The sequence below is a fragment of the Ambystoma mexicanum genome, chromosome 11 (assembly GCF_040938575.1).
Source record: "Ambystoma mexicanum isolate Mex_15411 chromosome 11, UKY_AmexF1_1, whole genome shotgun sequence".
Classification (NCBI taxonomy): Eukaryota; Metazoa; Chordata; class Amphibia; order Caudata; family Ambystomatidae; genus Ambystoma; species Ambystoma mexicanum.
This window is the reverse complement of record NC_090934.1, coordinates 1,115,048,159-1,115,075,216: the sequence shown is the minus strand read 5'-3', so window position 1 is coordinate 1,115,075,216 and position 27,058 is coordinate 1,115,048,159. Positions and strand designations below refer to the sequence as shown.

The 27,058-nt window shown below is 45.5% G+C and overlaps 1 protein-coding gene across 14 annotated transcripts in view; it reads right to left on the bottom strand.

The window, feature by feature from the left end:
• The window catches only part of TMEM266 (transmembrane protein 266), an 818,009-nt gene that overhangs the window by 212,983 nt on the left and 577,968 nt on the right, over positions 1–27,058 (bottom strand). For all 14 annotated transcript variants that reach the window (XM_069624431.1, XM_069624435.1, XM_069624430.1 and 11 more), the window contains one exon: positions 20,750–20,933. In XM_069624431.1, the coding sequence (XP_069480532.1) occupies positions 20,750–20,933 (184 nt within the window). The remainder of the gene's footprint in view (positions 1–20,749; positions 20,934–27,058) is intronic.

Below are 27,058 nucleotides of genomic sequence, written 5' to 3'. Positions count from 1 at the left end.
ATTGTGGGTGAATTTTTCATTGTCACAATCTCAAAGTTGTACATTTTTGTCAGCTTGTTACAATATTTTAGAAGCATTTTCCTTAAACATATATTTGGTGCAATGTTAAATCCACATCCCAGTCTGGTCCGCCCCCAGAAGCTTGGCTGCCTCAGAGGTCAGATGTCCTGTCTCTCCCAGAGCAGTTGTTGACCAGTCACATCCAAATCAGCATATTCTATTCATCCCAAAGAATCCATTGTCTTGACTGAGAGCAACATGCCAGGGTGCCACTCCCCAGTTCCTGCTCACACCAGCTTGTCAATCTCTTGGCCAAGGACAGAAGGAAGCTTCTTTTGTCGAGGGAAAAGGTGTGGAATCTGTTTGATCCCAGTGTGGGAACACTTTTTAACTCTGCAACCAATGTCTACAAATTGTCTCTTACAATATAACCCACATTTTTAATACATACATTAAACAATTGCTTCCTTCGTGTCATTTCAGAATATAGTTTTACATTGTCTCCACCCCTCAGCAAGTCTTTCTTTGGCATGGTTTGGGGTTCCCTGTTCAACTTTTACAAAGAAATGGTTTAAAACGGCAGCTTCTGGTAGTGGTGAGTACCGGTATTGCACCCATTTTTGACAGCTGTCTTTTCATCAGTATCTTTAAAATAGGATTTTGCTTGATAGCATATGATTCTTGCTGACATTGTATTGATGTGGATTCTTGCAGAAGAGTAATGTGGAACACCAAACAAAGAGGTTGGATCTTTTAGGTGATTTTGTGAGCCATGATTTTAGCAATTTTTGACAATCAAGAAAATATTTTTTGGGAAACTAGCTCTGTTTCTTTTGCAATCAGCATTGCTATTTCCAAGTGGTTTCAGGCTGCTTTGTGGATAGCCCAATGGTGTTTTAGGCTTTGATCTCCTGTGCTCACTAATATAGGCAAAAGTGGATGGGCGCATATTTTTCAGGTTTTCACTGCGCATTTTCTGGTGATTTTGAGCGAGCAGCATGCTTTCCAGTGGCCATTCTGATGTTTCCGCTGCCAGCAATGCACGGTGATGTTGCAGAGCTTGGATGAGTGGGTTAATACATCCCACAAGTGATAACCAGTTTTGGTTGCCTTAGCCTTTGACACCAGACCAAGAAGTCTTCCTTTGGTCCATCTTCGAGCCTCGGCTTATTTCTTTGCTGCGACACACACACAGTTATCAATCCTCCTTTCCCCACGGGTTAAGCTTACTAAAATTGTGACATTGAATGTCCAGATTCTGCATATATTGGTGGCACCGTCTATTCACTACGTATAGCCAGCCTTCAAGATTACTTAGTCTAATTGCGTTCCGGCATCTGTACATTTATAAAACGACTTGCATTTTCTGCAGTGCTTCTTCACACGTGCAATCTTCATTCTGCATATGAACGTCATCTCGATTCTTTACTTTTCCATCAGATTCTATAAGGTCTATGACTTCACTGCTCTGGTTACCATTCTCAGTGCATCCCGCTGATTTTCTGTGATGTCACCAGCCTCTCTTTTCACATCTTCACACTTCTTCAGGCATCTCCCTCAGGAGACCGTCATCTCTTCAGAGATACATCATATATGGTTTTCTCAGTGGATACCTTGTCTCATTACTGGAGTTGCACATGTCGTAATTTCCGGTTTCCAACATATAGGCAAAATAGGAGCGGGACTTCCTACAGAGGCATTCAGCTGCTCCTCTGCAACCAGAAAGACCAAGGATCATTTGCCCCAGAGATTCTATTCAATAATGTAGTGTGCCCAAATGGCAATCTTAAAGATGAGACCTCAGTCCTGTTGAGAAACCATTGCGAGGCCCTAGAAAGCCCCAACGAGTCACCATCGAACATCTTACCTCTCTCACCAAAACCGGTTACTATTCTCTTAACCCAATAAACGCTGACACTAGAGCAGCACTACTCAACATCTGAGTTCCTGCAGGAGCAGGCAAAGGGAGAATATCATCCTCTTGTTATAACCCCATCTCTTAACCACCATCAAAAGTACTACTCCTGTAAAGGTTATGGACACCCCACAAAATGTGTCCCCTTAAACCGGATCAATATTCCCACCATTGCATCAGTCAATTACCTAATCAGGATACACAGAATAAAGAAGAAAGGATTGAGTCATCATATAAAAAACCCTTATATATCCAATCTCATGGTATTAGGAGAGAGGTGCCTGAAGATGTTTCAAGAAAAACGAAGGAACCATAAGAACCAAAGAAAACCCCATGTCTTTCTATTTATTGTAGATAAAACCACATGTAAAATTCCTGTTACATTAGAGAGAAAACTGTGGGCGAAATTGGATACAGGAAGTAAAAAAGTAGTTACACATAAGAACAGGGTTACTTCCCCAGGGATGGAAGGAAGTAGGAAAAGAGAGGGTGACCTCTGTACATGGCCATACGGAAAATCACCCGTTAACCCAGATCCCCGTTACCATCTTGTAAGAAAAATAAACCTGTAGAGGTGATTTCCAACTTACTGGCCCAGTTAATCCTGGGAAGTGATTTACCCCAATTTTATCAATGTATTTCACAGGTGGCCCAATTCAAATCCAAGACTCTTAGAGTCAGGCTCCCCAGACCAATAAAACTAGAACCTACTTGTGCTGAAAAGAGAACTAGTGGGGAGGAAAGTATTATTTTCTTAAGGGTAGATCTGGTACACCAGAGAGAAGAATTCAACCCAAGGTCTATGTGGGGTTTCTTGGACCTTCAAGCTTACTGCTTCCTGCTTCACAGAAGTACACTGGAAGGGGTGAGAGCAAGGTAACAGACATCCTCCTGCTGTTTCCCTGTGAAGAACCCCGGTCCAACCCGCATTGGGGAAGAGTATGTGAGAAACCTGAGGGTATTTTCACTCCTAATCCTCCTCGAGCCTCCTCTCAGATGGCCCCTCTTCTCAGATGACCAGGGAAGGGCCATCACTTTTGGATCCTGACCCTGAGGGTGGAGAAGCAAGGGAGGATCACCTAGATGAAGTGTCCTTGGGGATTCGGAGTGGGGTGCCCACAGGCCAGACATGGTATCCGCCTTTTACCTCTGAAAACCAACAAACCCTCCCCCAGCCATTGTGGGCTATTGTAAGACATCTCCCCTCATTTCTCCTCATTTGATCTGTCACAGTACTGAGACGAGGAAGAGGCGGCTAGGAGTAGTGAACACATATAGGTATTTTAACCACTTTGGTACTGAGACGAAGAAGAAGACTGCAAATGCATACCATTGGGGGAAGTTAGGCATGTCCAACTAATAAGTTGAGTAGAGGTTAGGCAATTGATCTTGCTGGCCCACACCTGTGTGCCCTTAATACTCCTAGAGCGTATAAGAGGTGGGGCTGAACGGCATGTAGAGAGACCTGTTGGATCTGTGGGAGTCCAAAGACCTGTGGGAGTCTGGAGACCTGTGGGAGGCCAGAGACCTGTCTGCGAGCAAGGAGAGCAGGGGACGAAACCGGCTGAGAGAAGCAAGTCTGAGCCAGGACTGGGAGCCGTGTGAGCAGAGGCATTGCTGGGGGGTGGTAAGAGGGCTATAGCCCCGGGTCTTTTGATTGTAGCCCGGATAGAAGCCCAGGTGCTACAACCAAAATGCTAGCCAGCCATGAGTCCCGCCAGTCCCAACATTAGCTTAGCCCCTGATCTTTTCCATATCTAGGAACACCCCTGCGTGTGAGTCCGGAGAAGGAGAGAGACACAGAGGCCGAGTGTGGGCCATGGGAGGGTCTAAATCTTCAGCAGAGCTCTGGATTCTGATAGCAACAGCAGGAGGCTGTGCTCCTCCCATAGCCCACAGCCGCTGCTGCAAGCAGGAGAGCGAGGGAAGCTCTTGTTGGCCGCCACAAGGGACGAACAGCTCGGCGAGGGAGCGGGGGCTTGTGGATCCAGGAGGATTGCTGAAGGAGAACCAGCAAAGCTTTAGAGAGCGGGCGAGCATAACTGGTGAGTGTAATCAATAGGAACACTTTGTCCAGAGTGCTCTGGTAATGCTGCTATATATTCTCAGAATCCAGAACGAATTGAAATAAGAGAACTATGACTGTCAAATGATCTGAAAGTAATTGAGCAAAGTTCTAGAAAACAAAGTGAACATTTTTGAATATTAAACAAGTAGTGAACACTTGCAAAGCAAATGTTGAATACCAAACTGAAAATATTAAGCACATATTGAATACTAAACTGAATGAAAACGTTGTGGGCAAAGTTGCAAGATGATGAAAGGCAAATGGGAAAGTGCCCATTTGAAAGAGCGCAAATTTTACAGAGCCTAACAGAAAGGTGGAGAATAAATAAGACCACCACAAGGTGAATTGGCAAAGTCAAGTGAAGTTTATGAATAACTACCATGTGGCAAGGCTAAAGACTGGCAGAAGTTGTGTGACACCTTGTGGTAAAGCCAAGCGGCTAACCAGAAGAAGACAAGAGAGTGTGAACCTGCACATACAGCCAAAAGGCCAACAAGGATAATCAAAATGAATGTGAATCTGCACACAGTGAGCCTGATCAAGAGTTGGGCAGTATCCTGGCTGGGATAGCACTCAACTTTATTGGCGTTAGCGCACAGCCGTCTGGCAGTATTACCGCCGGATCATGGGTTGGGCGCTAACTGGTGCAATTACCGCACAGTAACAAGCCAGACCCGAGATTGGGCAGACACTTAAATTGAAGGGCTATCGGGCAACTCGATGAGACACAGTGGCAACTAGAGAAGAACCTGTGTGGGCTGAAAAGTCTAGGGTTCCTGGTTGCGTGACCTGCGATGGGTGGACCATATGGTCTGACAACTGCGCCTGGACCAGGGAACCCTCAATGGTGAAAGATAAAGACACTGTGAAACAAACCAAGAAGTAACACTTTACGTGAACTGTTAATACAATCCAGAAGGAATGTCAAGTTGTCCTGGAGTTGTGTTGAACATTTGAATTTTGAAACCAAGTAAACGTTGATGCACTAGAGCCTTGGGAAGCAAACCCTGAGGCTTGATGAACTACAATGTTGTCTTGAGGATGGAGCCTAAAAGACCCCTGTTCTTTGGAAATGTGCTTCCTTGAACTTGGGGAAGGGAACCCCTAGGAGCTGTGGAACTGTGCGAACTTGGGAAAGGTAATCTCAAGACTTTTGTGTAACTTTCTTGAACTTGGGGAAGGAGAGCTGAAGAGGAAGCTATGAGCTGGAAGAAGCTTGGAAGTTTGTTTGATCGCTGTTTCCTTTGTTATAGACATCCCCACACATTGTTTAGTTTTAGTTGTGAGAGCCACAATAGGTTTTGGACACCGACAGACTTAAGTTGAACTTTCTGATTCAGGCTTTCATTAGTTTTGTTCAGGTAGGGAAATCACACCTTACCATAGGCCAACTTGTGCCTTCAACCATCCTAACATTTAATTTATTAAACCATTTTATTTTGAACTTTAAGTCTGTTGTCGGTGTCTTGCTTCATGATGCCTTCACAATCCATAGAGTCCACCTCGGGTCCAGACTGGACGGGGCATCCGAGAGGTCAAATTCCACCAGCTGGGCCAGTGCACCCTGTTGTCTAGGCACCACTGCAGGCACAGGTGCAGCACCTGCAATTTCGACCATATTGAGGAAAGTATAGTGTCAAAAATCATCCTTACTGTCTTATGTTGAGTGCACAAGCAGGGCAGATGCTACTCAGGTGTGGAAGGGCACCTCGAGACATGCCACCACCGTAGACTCAATGAGACCACCAACCCAACGGATCATTGTTATGAGGGTGTCCAATGCAGAGACTGGTACTTTTTTTAAGCTCCCTGAGGTGCACGAGCAGTCCAGTAAGTTGCTGCAACCTCAGGGGAGAGGTAAAAGAGGGCAGTCCAGGGTGTGCTCGTTGAAGCCTGCAGTTTCTCACATGGTGATGACACTCACTGCGTGTGATGGGTAGCTGCTGCGCTGCTTGTAGTGAGCAGACCTCACGTCAAGCCTCCCATGTGTCGTGTCTTGTAGAATGTGGAATGAACGGAGAATAGAACTAGAATGGGTATGTCAGGAAAAGAAGTGAAGGGCAGTCAGTTAAAATATGGAATAAAATGAGTTCAGACATGTCATTATTTAATGGAAATGTGATAACTGTGGTTGTGTAAGAAGGCACACAACAATTGGCGACGAGGAGAAGACATGACCCACAAAGTTGGAAAGAGGCAGACGGAACTGACAAATGAGAAGAGAAACGGATAACCACATAAGTGTGGATCAAGGTATACCATCACGGAGAGTAAACAAGCAAAAGCGGTAAGGCGCATAATGCGGCCGTTATAGGACATATAAAGACTTTAAAAATGCAGTGGATAAATGGTGGCGATATAAGCATTCATTTGTAAAAGAAAGCGAAGCAGCTGGGAGGAAAAGCATTGTTCGAAAAAGTTATCGAACTTACTTGAGGCGTGAGGTGAAGCGTTGAGGGTCGGAATCGAAGAAGGGCGACATATGAAGCTGTGTCAAGAAAACATTAAAGAAAGGGGCCTAAGTGCGTAAAAAACGTGCCGCCATATTGTAGGACCGAAATGAATAACAAGTTGGCATGACGACGATGCGAAACGAAAACGAAAGCAGATACAATAAAACAACACGGAAGTACAGATGATGAACACATTGTATGAAAGGCAGTGTACTTTCAAGGGCTCGAGTTTAGAGGACATATTACGATAGCATACTATTAAGAAGGCTCTAAAAAGGACACGTATATACAAATGCTAAACGAGGTTACAGGAAATTACCGTGGCAAATGTAAACAATGCGAAACAAAATTAAATAATGACACAGCACTCGCAACGTTGATAAGCGAAAGGTAATAGGACACAAATGGAGAATATGATGTTGATTAAGGAATAAAATGCTGCCATTGTATAAGTGAACACATAAAGCTAGGGGAGAGAAAGTGAGCCCCGATACGTTTGCAGCATTAAAGCAAATCGAAATGAAGAAATAATAATTTACGCAGTTGATCGGAAAAGCAGATTGAATTCATTTTCATTACATTGGCGCATGAAGCATTCTTTTGTTTGGTGGCTCGTATTTCTTGGAGGCTACATGGAGCACTGGTGCCACCTGCTGTAATTTGTAAACAGTAATAAGCCATCTATTGCACACGTTTAAAATAACACTTATACACTAATGCAGATATACAAATAAATATTTTTTTTTTACCGATGTGAACTAGGAAAAATTATAAAAACGAATAGGCAGCACTTGCAAAGCAGAACAAAACAAACAGTAAATGTTGAGAGTGTGGACCAGAAATAATAGAGAATAAAATCATCTGAACAGACATTAAAGTTAAAAGTAAGGGTTTCAAGCGAATATTGGAAGAAGGAATTGATGAGATGACATAAAGGCCATGCGCATAAAGTGGCAAGAGTGCTCAGATTAGCAAATAATAAGGGAGATCTCTACCATCCTAAAGAAGTATTGGTCTCTAAAACCCAAGGGCACACTGTCAACACTTTTTCTGTCTGTTAAAAGCAAAGCAAACTCAGCGAAGACACTGAACATTAATTTCCAAGACAATATTTGAAGACAATGAACATTAATTTCCAAGACAATCTTTGAAGCCCTAAAGTGATATAATGATGCCTATACCTTCTTAAACATGCAGAATGGCTGAGGTGCATGGATAGAAAACTGAAAGTTTGATCCTATTTCAACGCAGATACAGTATTGTTGTCACAGCAGTCTACAGAAAAGAAATCTACATATCGTATGTAAAACTACCAGCTCAAAATGTCATCTGAGGGTTTGAGTGGGGATTTAAATCTAGCTCAGGACATATGTGAAACCCCCATATCCTCGAGTTTAATTAATTACCTACACCGTCCTGAACCATTCAATCCTGAGCCATATGATGATCAAGGGCGGCGGTGGCAAGAGGGGGTGATTGAATTTGAGGGCTTCATGAGAGCACTAGGAAATGAGAATGTTCCAAATAAATTAGACATATTCATGAATTTGGTGGGAGGAGAAATGGGGAGCGTCATAAGAATGTTGACAACAACTGAGGAGAGAACATCGTATCAGCTTCTTCTTGCTGCTCCAGAGGAACGCTTGACAATTGCTCCTAACAAAGATTATGGGAGATATCTATTTAACCAATGTAAACAGAGACCACAGGAGACAATTGCACAGTTTGTATTACGATTGCAAGAGAAAGCAACCTATTGCGAGTTTGCAAAGTTTGATGATGAAGAAGCTATTCGGTTAAGAATAATAGAAAGCTGCACATCGTCAGAGTTGCGGAGACATCTTCTGAGAGCGCCCCTCTCATTGAAAGATATTCTGGAATTGGCGAGAATGTATGAAAGACTTGAGAAACAAGCAGCAGATATGGAAAGTGACGGGAAGCTGGAGACACTGGCTGGCTTCAGATGAAATGTGCAAAAACAGTCCCGATACTCGAGCAGTATATTATCTCAAGGCACATGGAATGGTATCAACAGAAATGGTCAAGGAAAGCTGTGTTCTAGATGTGGATTTAGGTTTCCACACAATGGTCGATGCCCGGCCATTGGTCGAAGATGTGTGGATGTGGTCAGAGAAATCACTTTTTGGTCGTGTGTAAAGAGCGAACATCTCTATTGTCGACCTGTGGAACTGATGCCCAGCCAATATTGAAGGGGAAACAATGCCTAATGATGGAGTGTTCCGAGAATGATGGGGCCACCCCAGATCGAGGACTAATGGTTGGAAGAAAGTGGCTATCTCAGGAAGAGAGCCTAAGAAGTCACAGGAGGAGTTCTCATAAAGTGGCAGGATGTGCTCCCAGTGAAAGAATGGTCAGCTACCAAGTAAAAGACTGCTTCCCAGGGTGTGAAAATTATAATTGTGTAAATGGAGAGGAGGATGGTGACAATGAAAGGAAAGTAGTAAAGTGGGACAGAGTTTGGACAACTGGTAAGAGGAAAGTTGAGGAACATGAGGAACATTTCATGGATGGGGATGAGAGCATGCGATGGGGTCAAAGGCAGCGAAGGAAGATGGTCAAGAAGATCGACCTTAATGATGAGTCAGAGCCTCTCTTTGTGACCGAGCGTGAAGGGCCCGTGATCATTGCAAGGAGAGATGAAGTGTCTGGGGATCCGTTCTTTCATGCATTGTTTCAAGATGATTCAGGTGAGGAAGAAGCATATGAGGAGAGAAGAAATGAAGAGGTGCAAGAGGAACGGGGAAATGAAGAACCTGTTGATGTCATGTCACTTAAAGACTGTGGACATTCTCCACCATGTGTAGCTGGTGAGGGAAGTCAGGGGATAGTCAATATTCGGCCCCAAAGAAATACTCGTAAACCTGCACGTCTGATTGAGCAGATGTAGAGGTGATCTTGCTTGACAGATGGAGAATGCACCTAGATGATAATGAACAGATGGAATGAACGGAGAATAGAACTAGAATGGGTATGTCAGGAAAAGAAGTGAAGAGCAGTCAGTTAAAATATGGAATAAAATGAGTTCAGACATGCAGGCTGCCTCCTGTCATTATTTAATGGAAATGTGATAACTGTGGTTGTGTAAGAAGGCACACAACACCATGTATCCACCAGGGCGAGCAGCATCGCCAGAGCCACACCGCTGGGTCTGTCGAGGAAGTGATGATGATCACTCTACAATCGACATCCTCGTCGCCAATCTGATGAGGCAGCACAGACTCTAAGGAGCGGGATCACTGGTACCCAAATGAGGGACACAGGATGCGTCTTCTATGTCCGGGCTTTGCTCGTGCATTCCTGGCGCACCAGCGTGACGCTCTATTTATTTGGGAACCCTTGTGGTGCAACACGTGTAAGAGGTTACTTAAGGGACCGCACCACACAAAATAGAAGGCATACCCAATGCAGCATTTACTTGGCTCTCGAGGCACCCAGGCCACTAGTGCCTTTTAAGTAAAAATGACAGCTTTGCAAATAGACTGCCAGTATCTGCGTTTAGTCAAATCTGCTTGGCAGCTGTGTTTTTTACTAGTGGATGCTATTGGCAATACGTGGCGAGTAGGCCAGCTGGCTGGTAACAGTGCTGCCAACCCCACACTAAGCACTGTTGCTTTGCCCAGGCCCTTAACCTGGACTGGGTGTTAATTAGCATCCTACTCTCCAGGTGTTTATTAGCTAAGTGCATTGCCGCCACAATATTCAGTAGCAAAACATTAAATGGATCAATTGTTTACAGAGCATACTTGGGGCAGGAAGTCTATTTCCAAGATACATACACCCGGGCTGTAGAGCACACTATGACCAAATGTCACAATGCGAGAAAACAATCATCCATTCCACGAGTCTGTTGCTCCAGTCTTTGGTCATGTTATCAGATTCATGGCTCCGAGGAGCAAAGAAGTGGCAGAGGCCAAATTGAAACACTGAACTGGGGCAAGCTCCCAACCTGAGATCTTCGCTGTTGTTGAGACGCTGCAGAGTAATCATAGCTCTCAACTCTCACGCCTTTGCCGGGTGACCCGCCTTGTAAATAGCAGACTCAACCGCCAAGCCCCCTGTACGCTGATTCACTTCAATGGGCTCTCACCCACCAAAAACAAAATCAGGTGTTTTCACTGCCTTGGTGACACAAAAGGTTGAGAGCTATGATGAGGAACACGGAGCATTGCGAACGGTGACCCGCAGTCCTGTGAATTCTTTGCTGAGAAGCTGAGTTGTTGGGCGGATCTAAGTGTCACAACCCCGGGGGAGGAACGTGGAAATGATAGTAGGAATGGATGGAAAAAAGGATGCAGAGGAGTTAGAAGAACGAGTTGCAAGAGATGGAAGGTTAAGACATAGAACTGATGCCCTAAAGAAGACGGCGAGAGTAGCACACTTGAGCAAGAGCAATGCTGAGAGCCTGGAAGGACATCAGGGCCGTTTCTAATATTGGCACATGTCTTCTTCAGAGGCCCCAATGTTCAGATTGTATGGCATATACCAACATGACTACCACATGTATTGCGAGTAGTTGCTGACTTTTTTCATCTGCTATGCACTATTTTCAAGTGCATGTTTCAATTGGATTACTAGTTCTTTTTATCTGTTTAAATCGTTTATAATGGGTGTCATGAATTTGTTTACATTACTGCCCTAGACTGCCTACTATGAATGATACGTTGCATGATGACATCATTGTGCATATTTATCAAGAGCGCAATCGAGATAGTGGTTCACACGCAAAGATCGCATGGTAGCAGCAGCGGTCTGCACAGTTGTCATGTGTGGATAATGTGGCGATATAAATTATAGGTGAGTCCTTTTCTGTCATTAACATTGTGCCATTTATAATATCCGTATAGGACCATTCATATGATAAAATGGCTCTATCTGTTTGAATTTGTAATTGTACTTTATAAAGTGCTTTCACCAAAGTTCTGCACAAAACAAATCAGCAAGCGGTACAAAATACGAGTATCGTATTTACAAAGAACATGGGGAATCAAGGAAAACAGGAGGAAGTAGGTCAGGGCTGAGAGTTAAGGAGAAATGATTTCAGACAAGTGCGAAAAAGATCTAATGAAGGCGTGCGGATCGGACGTCAAGAGGGAGGGAGTTCCAAAGCTTGAGTGCTGGTAGAGCGAAAATTCAGAACGAGACTGTGCACAGGGGGGCTTAGGAGAAGAAAGTAAGAACTGATTGGCGAACTTAAGGGACCTAGACGGAGCATAGAATTTAAGCAAAGATTGGAGATGGGGGGAGCAAAACCATGGGTACTTTTGAAGACAATAGTCAGAAAGTGGAACAATTTACGGTTATCGAGCGTGTACCAGGATAGCAAGCAGATAGAGGACGAGACAGAGGATCTGGAGGAAAGCAGACAGAGGGTGCGAATTGCAGAGTTGAATATAGAATGCAAAAGGGCAAGATGACAGGAAGGGAGACCAATAAGAAGAGAGGAACAGTATTCGAGTTGAGAAAAAAACAAGGGTGGTCAGAGAAGCTTCGTTGCATGGAATGACAGGAAGGGTCGTGCTTAAAAAGCTGAAAACGGCAATTGCAGTGATACAAGCAGTGAAAGAGAGAGAGAAGTCGAACATGACCCCCAAGTTACAAGCAGCAGGGCTAAGAGAAAGCAAAGCTGGTGAGAAGAAAAAGAGCAAGGTGGTAGAGGCGAAGGAATGGTAGAAGAAGGAAAAAAAGAGAACTTCGGTTTTAGAGAAAGAAAATGATCATCCGAGGTTGGACGGCAAGAAGAAAGGCAGAAATATTACACTAGAGGGAATCGGTAAAAGCTGAAAAGGAGACAAATCTTTGGGAATCATCCGTGTAGAAGTCGGAAGATAACCCGAAGGAGGTTGATATAAAGAGAGAATACGAGTTGACCAAGCACAGAACATTGAGGAGTACCATGATGGAAAGGATAGAATGAAAAAGTTTTACCAGACCAGGAAACTGAGAAAGAGCGATGAGTAAGACATGAGGAAAACAAGTGAAGGGCGAGGCCAAAGAACCCAAATGAAGATAGAGTAGAAAGGAGAGCAAGATGATCCACTGTATCAAATGCTATGGATAGAACAAGAAGAATGAGGATGAAGGAGAGCTTCCCTTTGACGCGCAGAGAGAAGAGAGTTGGAAACATTGACAAGTGCAGTTTCCGTAGAATTCTAATGAAAACCAGATTGGGAGGTAGAAAGTAGGGAATTAGAGTTGAGATAGGCAAGAATAAACCACCCGCTCCGTTAACTTACCATGACCGTTTGTTTCATTATTAAGGTACTTCTTTTACTAAAATTTAATTTCTTTGGAAGATTTTCTTTTAAATGTTATATATTCATGACTTGTCATAAAGTGCAAATAATCGTATTTTATCCCCTCTAGTGGATCAGTGCATACAGTAACCAGCCATTAGAAGCTAGAAATGGCTTTACTGACTAATTATTGGCCTCTCTTGTAGCCCGCACCCATGCCAAAATTAGGTATTTCTTCTATTCACACTTTAAACTTTGTGTTATTTGGATATACATTTTTAAGTCTCAGGGACATGCCTCCCCAATCTAGACATTGTTTGGTTGATCTACATATTTTTGTTGCTTTACATGGTATATGTTCAAATTATTTTTATGAGTAATGATACTGGGCACTGCAGAAAGAAATTGCAATTGTTGAACAAAAGGCGCTGACAGAAAGAGAAATTGGCATTCTGCCGCCGTGTGCTGCAGGAGCAGCACACATAATCCCAGAAGTGCAGTGCAGAGGAGGTAAGCTACAGGCATTCCGACTCCTCTTTTGCCTTGAAGCCCCTCAAAGCACCTTGATCTGCCCCCGATCCGCGCTAGCATCCCCTGTAACCCTGATGATTTAAAATCAATACATGCACGAGATTGAGTGCATACTACGAATCCCATGCTCATTTGCCTTTGGGATTCAAACGAGGCAAACTGAATCAAAGATGGCTGCCGCCTGAACTCTCCATTTTCCTGACCCTGCCCCACTGTGTGCCTGTCCTCTTATGATCTGGATTGGCTGCCATTCAAACTTGAGCAACACACCAATAGCCGGCAGGCTATCAGCCGGCCTAGGAAAGAAGGCCTGCTGACCGAGCTGACAGAGCGCCACAGGTGCTATGCGCCGTCAGGCTGCCCATTTTTTACTCGCCTTACATGACATTTAGGTGAGTCTGTTCCACGCCTACGCACAGACCATAACAAAAATCTATCATGCAAGTCCCCTTTTATCAATTGTACCTATTGCCAACGTAGTGCACCTTGCCTTGCAGTTACATATTCTGATCCAACCATTACAACAAACTGCTTTCTGTATGCCCGATTTAGTACATCTTACGTGATTTTGCTTATTTTGTGCACAACAAGATGGGATAGCACTCACCCACTCAGTGACAAACACAGTTAGCCCACGCTTAACAGCAACAATCTATTACATGTCTACTGGAACATGAATGTTTGCGGACCTGCATATATGTATACCACTCTATGTATGACTGTATATCACATAATAATGCTAATGTTGATTAATGGCAACAATGCCTGCTAGTGCATGTCTTCAACACTGCCAGCCTATTGAACCTATACAGGGGTTAGTGCTATTATCGAAGAAATCTAAAGCTAACCATTCCCTGCTAACTCAGAGATTTTCTAATTGAACTACAGCTAGCCAAGGCACTGCCTATTGACACAATACTTAAAGATTTTGCCAAGTTAGATTTGCATAGGGACTTGTCTAGTTAGCATTGCGGTTCGCTTCTAGAAATAGCCACACGCTTTTAGGCTATAATGCTTATCATTCTCCTCTACCTGACTATTCCTTGGTCTTAAAAGCTGCTAACAAGCCCACCTTTACAAGACTTGCCCACAAAAATGCTGAACTGTACTACCAGACTGTCCATGACTACCCTAGACATTGAACAGCCCTTAGAAAAGGCACCCACTCCTAACCTCATTAGAACTAACTTCCCATGTGACCTTATACGTAGGAACTCCAAATTAAGCTCAAGACTACCAAAAATATATGAAGTGCCTGCCAGGTATCATACTACATGTGCCTATTTTAGAAATTGTCATAAGGACGCTACTAAACAAAACTACTCCTTACCAAGTGCCAACACCAACTATAACCACAAAACAGACAAACATTACAAACTACAAACTAGTCTAGCTAAAAACAACAGACCTGCCCTTCCCACGTTACCAATACCAAACACTACCCTCAAAGGAGCACTTATTAATGCTAAATCATTAATAGCCCTTGCTACAGAAATTGCAGATATTATACAAAAAGGTAACTATGACTTCTTAGCTATTACCGAAACCTGGCTACACCAAGTGGCTGGCCCGGCCCTGATGCTCGCTATGTCCCCCAATGACACCATCTTTAGAGAAGATAGAACCAACTCCAAGGGAGGAGGCATAGCTCTTGACAAAACTAATCCAACAATAAGAACAGAAACACCCCTGCACACCAAATCTTGCGAGTCCTTAACTGTCAAACTCCTAACATCTAACTCACAAACGATTAACATACACCTTATCTACAGGCCTCCAGGCCCTATTGCCTCCTTCGAAGAGGACATCTCTATGATCCTCTCAGACAACCTAAAACATTCTTCACAAGCCATTCTACTAGGAGATATGAACTTGGGCTTCAATGATCAAAAAGATGTGCACGCAACTAATATAGCCAATGTCCTCTCAGAGCTCGGTTTTAGCCAAAGAGTGACCCACGAGACAGGTGGAACACTTGACTGGGTAGCTGACCACAAATGTAATATGACCATCACTTCCATCAGCCCACAAGTATGGACGGATCACGCTCTTATAGCTGTCTACATAGACGCTAAAACCATCCAACTGTCATGATTCCTGCCCCTCATGTCCCCAGCCCTCCAAAATGTCAGGCTGGAGCCAGGCCATGATCACCTACATGGCCCTCAAGGGCCTCTCCATCCCTCCAAAGACTCACTTGGAGTCAGACTTGGCGCTTGTGGCACCAGACTCACTCACTCCCATAGGATAACATTGGGGATTGGACTTGTAGTGCATTGATGGGGACAAGATAGATGCCCCCACATATTTCGGTTCCCAGAACTGCATGTGCAGTCTAGTCTTTTGGGTGTGGTTCAGCCCAGAGCCACCTGGGATACCCAGAGACTATTTAAGCCACGCCCAGGCTGAGAAACATGCTTTGTGTTTTCTGCACCTGCAGCGTGACACTCACCGTGTTCGGATCGGTCTCCAGTAGGCCTGCATCTTTCTTCTGCGCTCAGCTCCTGCAAGAACAAGAACACCGTTAGGAACAGCCTTACCTTGCGGCGCTTCTGCCCATCACTCAGTGCTTCTTCTGTTCTGCGGGCATCTTTGGCGGTGTCATTCCCATCCCGGCACGCCGCTTCCTAAGGAAAAGGGAAAAGAACAGAAAAAAGGCATTAGTAAGCATTCAGCAAATCTTCGCTTATTTTTAAAGACTGTACGCGCTTTAAACGCTTACCTGAATCCCAGCCGCTCTGGGGGAACTCCGTCTCCGGAACTTCTCATCCATCTGCAAGAAGGAAATGACACTCCAGGTTAGCGTGGAAACATCTAGAGGGGCCGCATACCGCGCTTACTCACCGCATTTCTTCTTCATAACCGGCATCCGCGCTGAAAATGTCGCAGAAAAAGAACTCAGTTCAATACAAATACGAAAGGGTTTACAAAATACATCGCGCTCTCACTCACCTTCAGCGCTACTCATCTCAGCAGCACGTCGCCATCCCCGGACGACGGCCATCATCTAAGGAAGGAAAGGAACGAAGTTAGAGAACTGTTCAAAAGACTCATTATACTTACCTGTCGGACTCTTGCCAGTGAAGTAACTAGGCAGCAACGAGCCCATATCAATCAACGCGCCCATGCGCTGAAAGCAGGACGGAGAGCACACTTTCCAAGAAAACGAGGCCCATTCTCCAGTCGAGTAGACTCCAGGGAAGGGTTTGAGGTCGTAAGAGGTCAGAACAGGCTGAGTGACGTCCCCGTGGATTCCAGATGAGCGTTACACCAACCTCAAGATAATACATTAGCACCGCCATGCTAACAAGGAATAAGAAAAGTATAACCACAGACAGGCTATTACCACTAATCCTCCCCACTCTAAACTCGCTACCTGACACACTAGATCCAACATCACTAGTTAACGAATTCAATAGAGCCATGGCCAATGCCCTGGATACTATTGCCCCATTGAAAATGAGAAACAGCAAACCTAGAGCACACCTAAATGCCTGGTTTACCCCATACCTTAAATCACTAAGGAAAGAAAAACCTAAGTGTGAATCCTCTTGGAGATTAGTACCATCAGAGGCAAACAAAGCAGCCCTTATTACCTCCTCCACAAAATACAAAACTGAAATACGGAGAGCCAAAAAAGAAAGCTTTGACAATAGAATAATACAAACAAAATCAGGAACTAAGGAGCTTTTCACAATACTAAAGGAATTGGAGAACCCTATCCCGGTACCTGATAACTGTGTCAAAAATAAAACATGGTGCTCTAACATTCAGAAGGTCCTTAGTGATAAAATTGCTACCCTCCAAGTCAAAATTGACAAGAAAAAATTAAGCATACCTCCTATAACTACCCAAAGTGACAAACCACTCATTACCGCCAAACCTGAACAAAGACTTAACTTTACGAAAGTCTCCATACTGGAGGTTGAAAAAATAGTATTATCGCTTAAACCATCAAACTGTCGAGGTGATAACTGCCCAGCACAAATAATAAAAGACACTGCAAGAGATTTCTCCCCATTTGTCTCTAAACTTATCAATGCCTCATTCTCTTCAGGCATTATACTAAGAAATCTCAAGGAATATTGGGTCCTCCCCGTCCTTAAGAAGCAATCACTGGACCTGGCTATACCAACAAACTACAGGTCTATCACCACGGTGCCATTCCTTCTAAAAATATTAGAGAGAGTGGCCTATTTACAGATTCAGAAATTCCTGGAGCTGCACCAACTCCTAGGCACCCGGCAATCAGGTTTCAGACCACAGCACCGCACCGAAACAGCACTCATTGATCTTAAAGCCCAGGTCGACAAGCTTAGAGACCAGCGAAAAACTGCCTTGCTTCTCCTTCTGGATCTCTCACTAGCGTTTGACCTTGTGGACCACAAAGTGCTTTATAACCACTTAGATTCAGCAATGCATTTCTCTTCCCATGCTATAGCTTGGATTAAATAATTTTTAAGTGAAAGAACTATGAGGGTCTTCTCTACCTCTGCAGCCGCAGACCCCACTCCCATTAGGTGTGGTGTACCCCAGGGATCATGCGTCTCCCGTACCATGTATAACATCTTTACTAAGCCCCTGTTTGATGATTTCAACCTTCTAGGTGTCACCTACACCAACTACGCAGATGACACCCAGATTCTCATCCCACTTTCTGGGGATTATAAACATGATTTGGCCTTGGTGAATAGGATTTACCTCATCATCCAGGTATGAATGGCACGTCACGGTCTATGCCTGAATGATGACAAAACGGAGCTCATCATACTGGGGACTGCACCTAACATTAAGAAAATCAGCCAAGACTACTCATCTTTTGTCATAGACGGCCATACAATCAAAGTTGCCAAGGAGGTAAAAACACTAGGTTTTTACCTCGACTCCAGCCTTACCCTGCCAAAACAAGTGAACGCTATGGCATCAGCCACTTCCTACACTTGCAAGTTGATCAGATCAGAAAAACCATATCACTCCACAATCAGCTGCACCACACTGGCAAGAGCACTGGTGCTCTCCAAACTGGATTACTGCAACACCCTCTAGTTGGGATCCAACAAATACATTACTCAGAAAATCCATATATTGCAGCCTTAGGAATCCACAAAAGAGAACATATATCAACGATTAGAAGACAATCCAACTGGCTCTCTACTGTTGACAAAATTAAGCTTAAAACTGCTTCCCTAACATTCAAATGCCTCAATAACTCAGCACCAAGCTACCTGACAGAGAGGTTCAAAAGAAGATTCACATCCAGACCCACTAGAGCAGCCTACACGAACTGCCTATCAGACCCGCCCTTCAAAGTGACTACAACCGGATGGAATAGTTTCCCTGTCAAAGCGGCCCAATTGTGGAACTCCCTCCTGCCCACTCTAAGGACTGACCAATCTTACCCACATTTTAGAGTAAACATTATAAGTGGCTTAAAGGAAATGATCTATAAGTTCTAGCTATATCAGACATTTGACTTGGCAACCAAACTGGTCCTTGCTCTTCTATTCTATATCCTTATTTGTAAATGCATATGTACTACTTGCTGTATGCGTATTTACCTGTACTTATGTGACCATGTAATCCTGTAACTTGTAAGCTTAAAGTAGTCTTGTTCTCGCGCCCTGATACCCTCGGGTCTGGCGCGCGTTACAAATAAATAAACAAACAAACAAACTGAGAGAGAAAGTAGAAATGGTGTTAATAACACTTCCAAAAAGTTGAAATAGTGGCTCTAACTCTTCACAAGGCAAGAGTGTGGTACTGCAAAGTGTCAAGAGAATCAACTGTAATCTGGCACAAGTGGCACTGAGAGGGAGGGAACGTGGACGTAGTGGTCCTAAGTGTACACAAGCTAAGTGTGTGACAATGAGAAGCATCAAAAGAACCAAAGTGAAGCTTGTTCTAGGCGTGGAAGTCACTCCTCAACATGGCACACCCAGCACAGGTAGAGAAAGAGAGAGACAGTACCCATTACAGAAAGAGTTTATAGAGCAGTCAATCACTGAATCAATGTTCATTTCGGATCAATAATCCATAAAACCATACATCAATATATAAATCATTTAGTAGTTAAAACGCATAGAAGTTAATAAAAACAACCAACGTGCTAAAAAACAATTAATTAAGAATGAAGCTCGGCTTCTATACGATGATTCAATAAATAAATAACAATATCCTAGAATAAAACACAGAGCAAAGTGCATTAGTGCAATTAACCACCGTTAAATAACTATATCCTAGATGTTGCATTTCAGCACCAGGCAGAGGCACCTATGCCATTTCAACACCAGGCAGAGGCACCTATGCCATTTCGGCACCAGGCAGAGACACCTCTGCCATTTCAGCACCAGGCAGAGGCACCTCTGCCATTTCAGCACCAGGCAGAGGCACCTCTGCCATTTCAGCACCAGGCAGAGGCACCTATGCCATTTCAGCAAGTAATTTTGTGATAGGGCCAGTACATCAGTTCTTTTTGCCCACGCTCTGCTCAAATAGCTAGCTAAAGCAAAGACCACGCTCACCCCAGAGCATGTCAATAAGAAGGTGAGAGCTGGTCTATAATGGCTAAGGCCGCTTTCTCTCAAAATACTAAGTAGCCACACTTTCCAGGTATCTGAATAATTGGGACAAAAAAGACTAAGTGCCCCAATGTCTCTTTTACCCGGCAGAGGCAACGCGAGGTAGCTCCATCAGTCGCTATACTGATGTGCAGTAAAGACAGAATACAAACTTCTGCTGCAGACAGTGTGATGTAAATGTGTATGGCATACCTGGTGCAGAGCCATGTGCAGCACTGACACACACAATATTATTAACCACAGTCCTAACGTGCAGACCATATTTAACGCATATGTGTGGTACTCACAGTGCTGGTACCTCAACAGTGCAGTACCATTCAGAAAAAGAAATATAGCTCCCAATATTTAGCTGTGTAGAATGCTTAGTGCAAGAGTGTGATACACAGTGTACCACCTGTATTCATGCATCACTCGTTAACACCAAACAGAGCCTGTAGCATATAGCTGCAGACCTTCTTTCCTGCATGTCTATGGTATTCAAAGGTCTCGGCCGGCCGTGGCGGACCACTTAAATAGATCCAGCAGCACAGAGACTTTGGCAGTGGAAGATGCTTCACACATGTGGTGGTCGCACGCTGGTAATGGCTTATGGCTGTTGACACCCTCTACATAGGTTGGGAGTATCCTCTGTGGCGATCTACTGCAGGTGCAACTCAGACACACCAACCTTCGGCTGCTGTTCATATGTGGTGGTTACAAGGCATCTACATTCATGGACGGTTAAACGGGCATCTACATTCATGGACGGTTAAACGATACATATGTGCTGAACACTGGCCCCAGACTAGGCTCACAGACTTTGCTATGTGCGCCCTAACACAAGGGATAGGAGAAACAAAATACTGTGCGTCTGCTAGGGATACCTTGTGGCCAACATATGATTCAAGTGCTACCAGAAAGGCGAGACCAAACAAAAATCAGACAAAGCCAACCTCTCCGAAAGTACTCACCGCGCTGCAACCGTGACTCAATAATATTCTCAGTGGCTTCATCTTCTGAGTCTACAGTTGCCACCACATTAAAGCGGTTGCTCTGCTTGTTCAGCGTGTGTGGCACCTGCAGGGCAGCCTCCCGCTCTGCAGTTAGATCCAGGTCTTGCTGAGCCAAGTGGGCTCTAAGCTGTCTAATTTCAAACTGTGGACAAAAAGGCAATATTATCACGCAAAGACCACCAGTAAAAACACCTTGTACAACATATTTGTTAATGAACGTGGCCCGCTATTAATTATCAATAATAGATTCACTCACTCTCCCTGAGTTTACTACACTTTAGCAGATGAAGGCTATGAGATAATGTAACAAACACCCTTTTGTTTCATGAAAAACGGGCTCATCGCATAAAAAGGTGACATGCAATCCCATTGTTTTAGAAACGTTTGCATCTTTGCGAAGTTCTGATATACTTCTCCACTGCCCCCCCTCCCCCCTCTTTCTAACTGTTTGGTCGTGCAGTCTTCCCTTCCTTGGAGAAACAAGAGGGGCTGGTGCAATGGAAGGCTCATGCCTACCAAGATAGCAATAGGAGCGCCAGAGTATGGACAGTCAGCAGATTCGGTGTGCTGTAACTGCGCCTCTTTGCCAGTTCCTCTCTCCAGCAGCCCTGCAGACTGGCATACCTGCGGCGGCCAGGGGTGCCAGCAGGCACTTGTGACACCGTGCTAAGATCTTGGTATCAAATGTGGAAAGCCTGAGGGAGAAACATCTGCTGAGGACGTTGTAAGAAGGTGGTGATGGTTGAGCGTCAGGCAGAGGCGTTGCTGGAGTGGGTTGAGCAGGCTATAGCCCGGGCCTTTTGGTTGTAGCCCCGGATAGAAGCTCGGGATACAACCAAAAGACTAGCTAGCCCCGAGTACCGACAGTCCCAACATTAGCCTAGTCCCCGATCCTTTGCAGAGCTAGCAACACCCCTGGCGTCAGCGCACATGCACTGGATGTTGCTTTGGACTGGACGGCTTATGCATGTTAAGACTCCATGGGAAAGCAGTGACCTGATAATCTTGCTGAGGCTTGTTCAGTGTGGACTGGACCCTCAGGCTCAAGAAGGCTCCCAGATGGGGCTCGAAGTGCAGAACCTGGTGAATAACTTTTGAGCATCACACATGATCGGAGCCCCTCAAAAGGACCAGAAAGCGGACAACTCTTCGAATAGCCATTATTAGTAGCCCAGCAAGGGGGGCAGGCGGGGTGGGTGGGTGGGGCAGCGTCCCAGCCCCAGCCAAACCAGAAAGCTCATAACAGGGTATTTACTGAACCTCCTAGGTAGCAGGATGTTGCGATACTTGCTGCCGGGACATCAAGTAAGTGTGCACCACACTTCCCTTTCCTTCCTTCCTTCCCCCGACCACCCAACCCCAATTTCCACATCCCTCACCCATCCTTGCCCCACTTAACTACTGCTCCCTTGTCCCTCGCAGAGAACACTGGTTGCTGGCACATCTCCACTGGTTGTTATGGCTGCCATGAAAAGGGAGAAGGGTCTATGTGTAGTTTCCTTCTCCCCAGTCATGGGCAGCCATCTTGGTTTGTAGCTCCTTTTTTTTTTTTTTTTTTTATTTTATTACATTTTCTATGTAACATATACAGATAACTTGTAGGTGCTTTAGAGCAAATAGTCATCAAACAAAATACAAAAAAGATATTACATCTTTCTTCACCCAGACCCTAAGGGCCCTACGCACATAACAAATATTGCCCCGCACAACCCCCCCCCCCCCAAACAGTGTTGCGGTCTCTGAAAATCTCCTATTGGGTCTATATTCTCAAAAAGTATTATACATAAGCAGGTTTGCGTTCCATTTCTCAATGAAGCTCAACCTGTAGTAAACAAATAGGGTCAATAGGTGCACTCTAAGATGCCAATTTGAAGGAACATCTATGTCCACATTCTGACAGCTCATTGTCTTTATTTCCCTGTTGACAGGTGTTGTGTTGCACAGTGCAGAGTTATATACTCAAAAAAACCACTCATCACATACTTTTGCAACACTATATGTCTACCCTCCCACCTCCTTCCTCCCCCCTTCCCTCCCTCAACCCCTAAAGGCGTCCAAACCAGCTTGGATAACGTCTCCCAGCCAGAGTCGGACCACCAGTGGGAACCAAACCTGCTACGGTCCCTTCATCAAAACATCATAACAGTTGAGCCCCCTTTACCCCCCTCCACCTCCTCCCCTTGAATCTTCTCATCAACACATATTAATGCCATCTCAGTGTCGTTCAAGAACGTGCCTGGGTACTATACAGCTGCCCAAGTTAGGTCAGATGCTCGTCTTCTCTCTAGCTAGCTACCCACGCTCCCAATATAAGTGTACGGCATATTACATGGGTCCATCATAGAGTTATCCCTCCGCTTCCAGGGATGCATTCATCCTCCTGAACTTCCTAGAGCCCAGGATTTGCTGCCTCCTTGGGCCCTTGATGCGCCATTGTCGACTGTCTTCACTTCTGTCTCCTCGGGTTGTATCTCCCTCCTGGTCACCTAGCAGGTTGGCTGTGCAGTCTCGAATGTCTTTTTCTGTTTTCAGCTTGACTGTACTGCTTTCCCATTCAAAAGTCAAAGAGAAGGGGTACCCCCACCTATATCGGACTACTTTTTATTTCAGCCATTTGGTGATGGGGATGCACTTCCTTCTCATGGCCAACGTGAGGGAGGACAGATCCTGATAAAACGAGATTCTTGCTGTCTCGAGGGGGATTTGCGCACTATGCTTGGTCTTTTCCAGAACCCTGGTTCTGTCAGCAAGTTGTGGAATCTTGCTAGTACCGTTCTAGGGCCCCCCGAGGTACCACCGGCTCTATGTATGCGATCCAATTTGGGTTTGCCTATAGATTCATCCTCAAACAACAGTTTCATTAGTGTATGGAGGGTCTTCTTTAGGTCTTGTTCAGCTTCTTCTCTCTCCGAAATACCAAAGATATGAATATTGTTGCGCCTTTCTTGATTTTCCAAATCATCCATTTTCATGTGCGCTTCCTCTTCTCTTGCTTCAATTTCCGCAATTCTGTGGTCCATCTGGGTCTCTAACGTGCCAAGAGAGGTCTGGTTGTGTTCCACCTGATCGATCCTCTCCTCCATTTTGTCTATTCTCTGTGTTATCTTTTCTACTCTCGACCCTATATCGGCTCTCATGTTCTTTATTTCACTTAAGAGATCCGCTACATCAGCCTGAGTGGCGGCCGCCTGTGCCCCCGAGGTTGCCATCTCGAGGTGACAAGGGGGGTCACTCTGAGGGCTGGGGAGGGAGAATTTGTATGGTGCGAGTCTCTCCTTGATGTTCATATATGTGAGATTCAGAATTTCGTGAGGAGATGCTTTCGTTAAGGCATGGTTTCTTGCTGTTGTTTTGTAACAGATCGTAGAGGGTTCCTGGCCTCCTCAGGCAGAAAAGGGGGACACTTGCCTCTTGGGGTGGGGGTCCTTCTCAGTGGTGTATGCTAGTGTCAATCCGCCTCAGATGCCAATGCGATTCAAACACAGGGTCTCCGCCAGGTGAACAGAGGCACTCAGTGTTCACCCCTTCCTTTAACGTAGGTGATCTTCAATTATGGTCTGTATCGAGGCCCTGCATGTTTCTAGGGGCTTCTTATCGTGGGCCTGAGTGCCACTGAACGCAGTGCTAGGGAACTTGCTGTTGAGGAGGGCACACGCCCTACTGCGTAGGGGCCCAACCCTCATGTGTCACCGTCTGCTACGTTCTTTGTCATTGGCAAAACTGCACTGAGTGTCCTTATCCCTCTCAGGCCTTAACTACTCATCTCTATGCGGCTGTTCTCCTCTGCCAGCCTTTAAAGTGGTGAGCCGGGGTCCACCTCACTTTTTGTGGGAGGAAGCGTTTTCTTCCTCTCGGTGTGGTCGCCTCTGAATTTGTGGATTAGGGCAAACCTGGGGTTGGAGAGTCAGGCACCTCTGGATAGTATTGCTTTAGATGGTGACCCAAGTTGGAGGCAGCTGTGATGAGGTACCCAGTACTGACCTTCTCTGGGTGTAACGTATTGTGTGCAGCCAGTACCCTGTAACCTCGACTAAGGATCTGAGCCTGTTGTGGGTGTCTTCAAAATGATTCCAGGGACACGGGTCTCATTTCATCTCAGAATCTGACGTGGGTATCCCCCTGATCTCTCCTTCTTCTTGTGTGGTCTCCTCCTGTTATGAATCACACATAACACAGAATGTCAGAGGAACCAAGGATCGATTTACTTCAGGCACCATTTGAGAGGGGTTGCTCTGGTTTCTCACGAGGGCGCCAGGTACTTGTCTGAAAGTCTCGAGGAGGTCTCAGGCATATTGCTGCTGTAGGCTCGCGGTCGGGATTGGCGAGAGTGGATGTGTGCGGTTCACATGCGTAGGCATCTGAACATCTTTATAGAGATGTTTCAGTGGGACGGGGAAGCATCATCCGTCTGGGCCCCTGTAATATTAAGTGTCCTGAGTCTGTGTGAAGGACCGTTGAGGGATATCAGAACTTGCGGTGCGCAGTCAGGGATCGCCGCATCGTGATCTGTATTGAGCTGGGGGGGTTAACGGGGACGCTGGGGCATAGCTCTCAACTCACACGCTTTTGGCAGGTGTCACCCGCCTTTTAAAGGGCTGACTCACCCGCCAAGCCTCCTGCACGCCCACATTCATTGCAATGGGCGTCATGCCCGCAAAAAACGAAATCGGTTGATTTCACCCGCCTTTGCAATACAACTGGTTGAGAGCTATGCGCTGGGATTAATCCTCGGCGGAAAGATCAGCTTCCCGTTTCGCCCAGTTTGGCCCGCTACTGCACCCCTTCTGCTGACAGTCGACTCACTGATTCAGCTGGATGGGCTGGCCGGTGCGTTTCCCGGCCTCAAAGGCCTCTGGGCCCGAAGTTCGGGTCCTTCTTGCCCCCTTCTGTTTGATGCCGGGCTGCCAGGTTCCACCAAGGACTATTCCAACAGAGGGTGAGGCGGGGCTCCTGCCGTTGCGTATCTTGGTCGAGGGGTTTTGAGTCTCACCCAGTGCTTAAAGTGGGCCGGGGCCCTGCCGGGGCCCCCGTCCAACCGCAACATTGGCGGAATGCATCATCCTGTCGCGGCCGCAGCCGCGACGGGAGATGCGCCTGCCATGAAGTCAGGCGAGCCGACAGAAGTGGCAGCCAGCCACAGCGACGCTGTGACTGGCTGCCACTTCTTTCAGTCATAGTAACTGCATCTGGTGACCCCTCGCGCGAGAGGTCACCAGAGGCAGTTACTGTCCCTTTGTTTCCCCAGGTCGCCGAGGCGTCTTTAACCCTCGACGAACCTGGGGATTCCTCGACGTTTATAAAAGATGGCTTTGAAAGTACACATTTCAAGCCATCTTTTATAAAGCTTTGTCGATGGACAATTTTGTCCGTAGTCAAAGCTTTATAAAAGATGGCTTGAATTGTGTACTTTCAAAGCCATCCTTTATAAACCCGAAATCTTTAAAAAAAAAGATGGCCTGAAAACTAGGCAAACCGTAGAGTATGCACACAAATATATATAAATGTTATATATTTGTGTGCGTACCTTACTATGGTTTGTGTACTTTGCAAGCCATCTTTTATAAACGTAGAAATATGTTACATATCTCTATGTTTAAAAAAGATGGCTTGCATAGTACACAAACCATAGTAAGGTACGCACACAAATATATAACATTTATATATATTTGTGTATATACCCTACGATTTGCGTACTTTTTAGGCCACGCCCCTCCCACAAGCCACGCCCCCAAATGAGGGCCCCCCTCGATTTCTTACCCCACTTAAAGCCCTGGTCTCACCTCGTCAGGATTGCGTTTTCCCATGTGTGTGGCACTGTCTCTGACACTCACCGTGGTTCAGGGGTGAAATATCGCTGATCGCGGACATCTCCAGCGGGATCTTTGATGCCTAAGCAGCGCTCCTCTTCCGCGCCACTGGACACACCTCCTCCCCGATGTGGCTCATGTGGGCCCGAAGTTTGCTGCGTAGCTGGGAGGCACTTTTAAAACTGCGGTTTTCTTTTCAAAGCCTTCACCGATTTCGATCAGGTTTTCTGTGATCTGTAGGAGGGTGCCTTCCCCCAGAACACCCAGTCCTCCTATTCGTGGGGAGGGGTCCTTTAGTGGGGGCTCAGTCCACTTCTTAGGGACCACAGGCTGGAGCTCACACAGACAGGTCGTTCATCTGTGCACCCCCTGGTGGCCAGGAGTAGCTTCTTTTTCAAGGTGTGAAATGCCGAACACGCGGCTTGACACCTTGAAAAAAAAACTATTTGCTTTCCGGTAA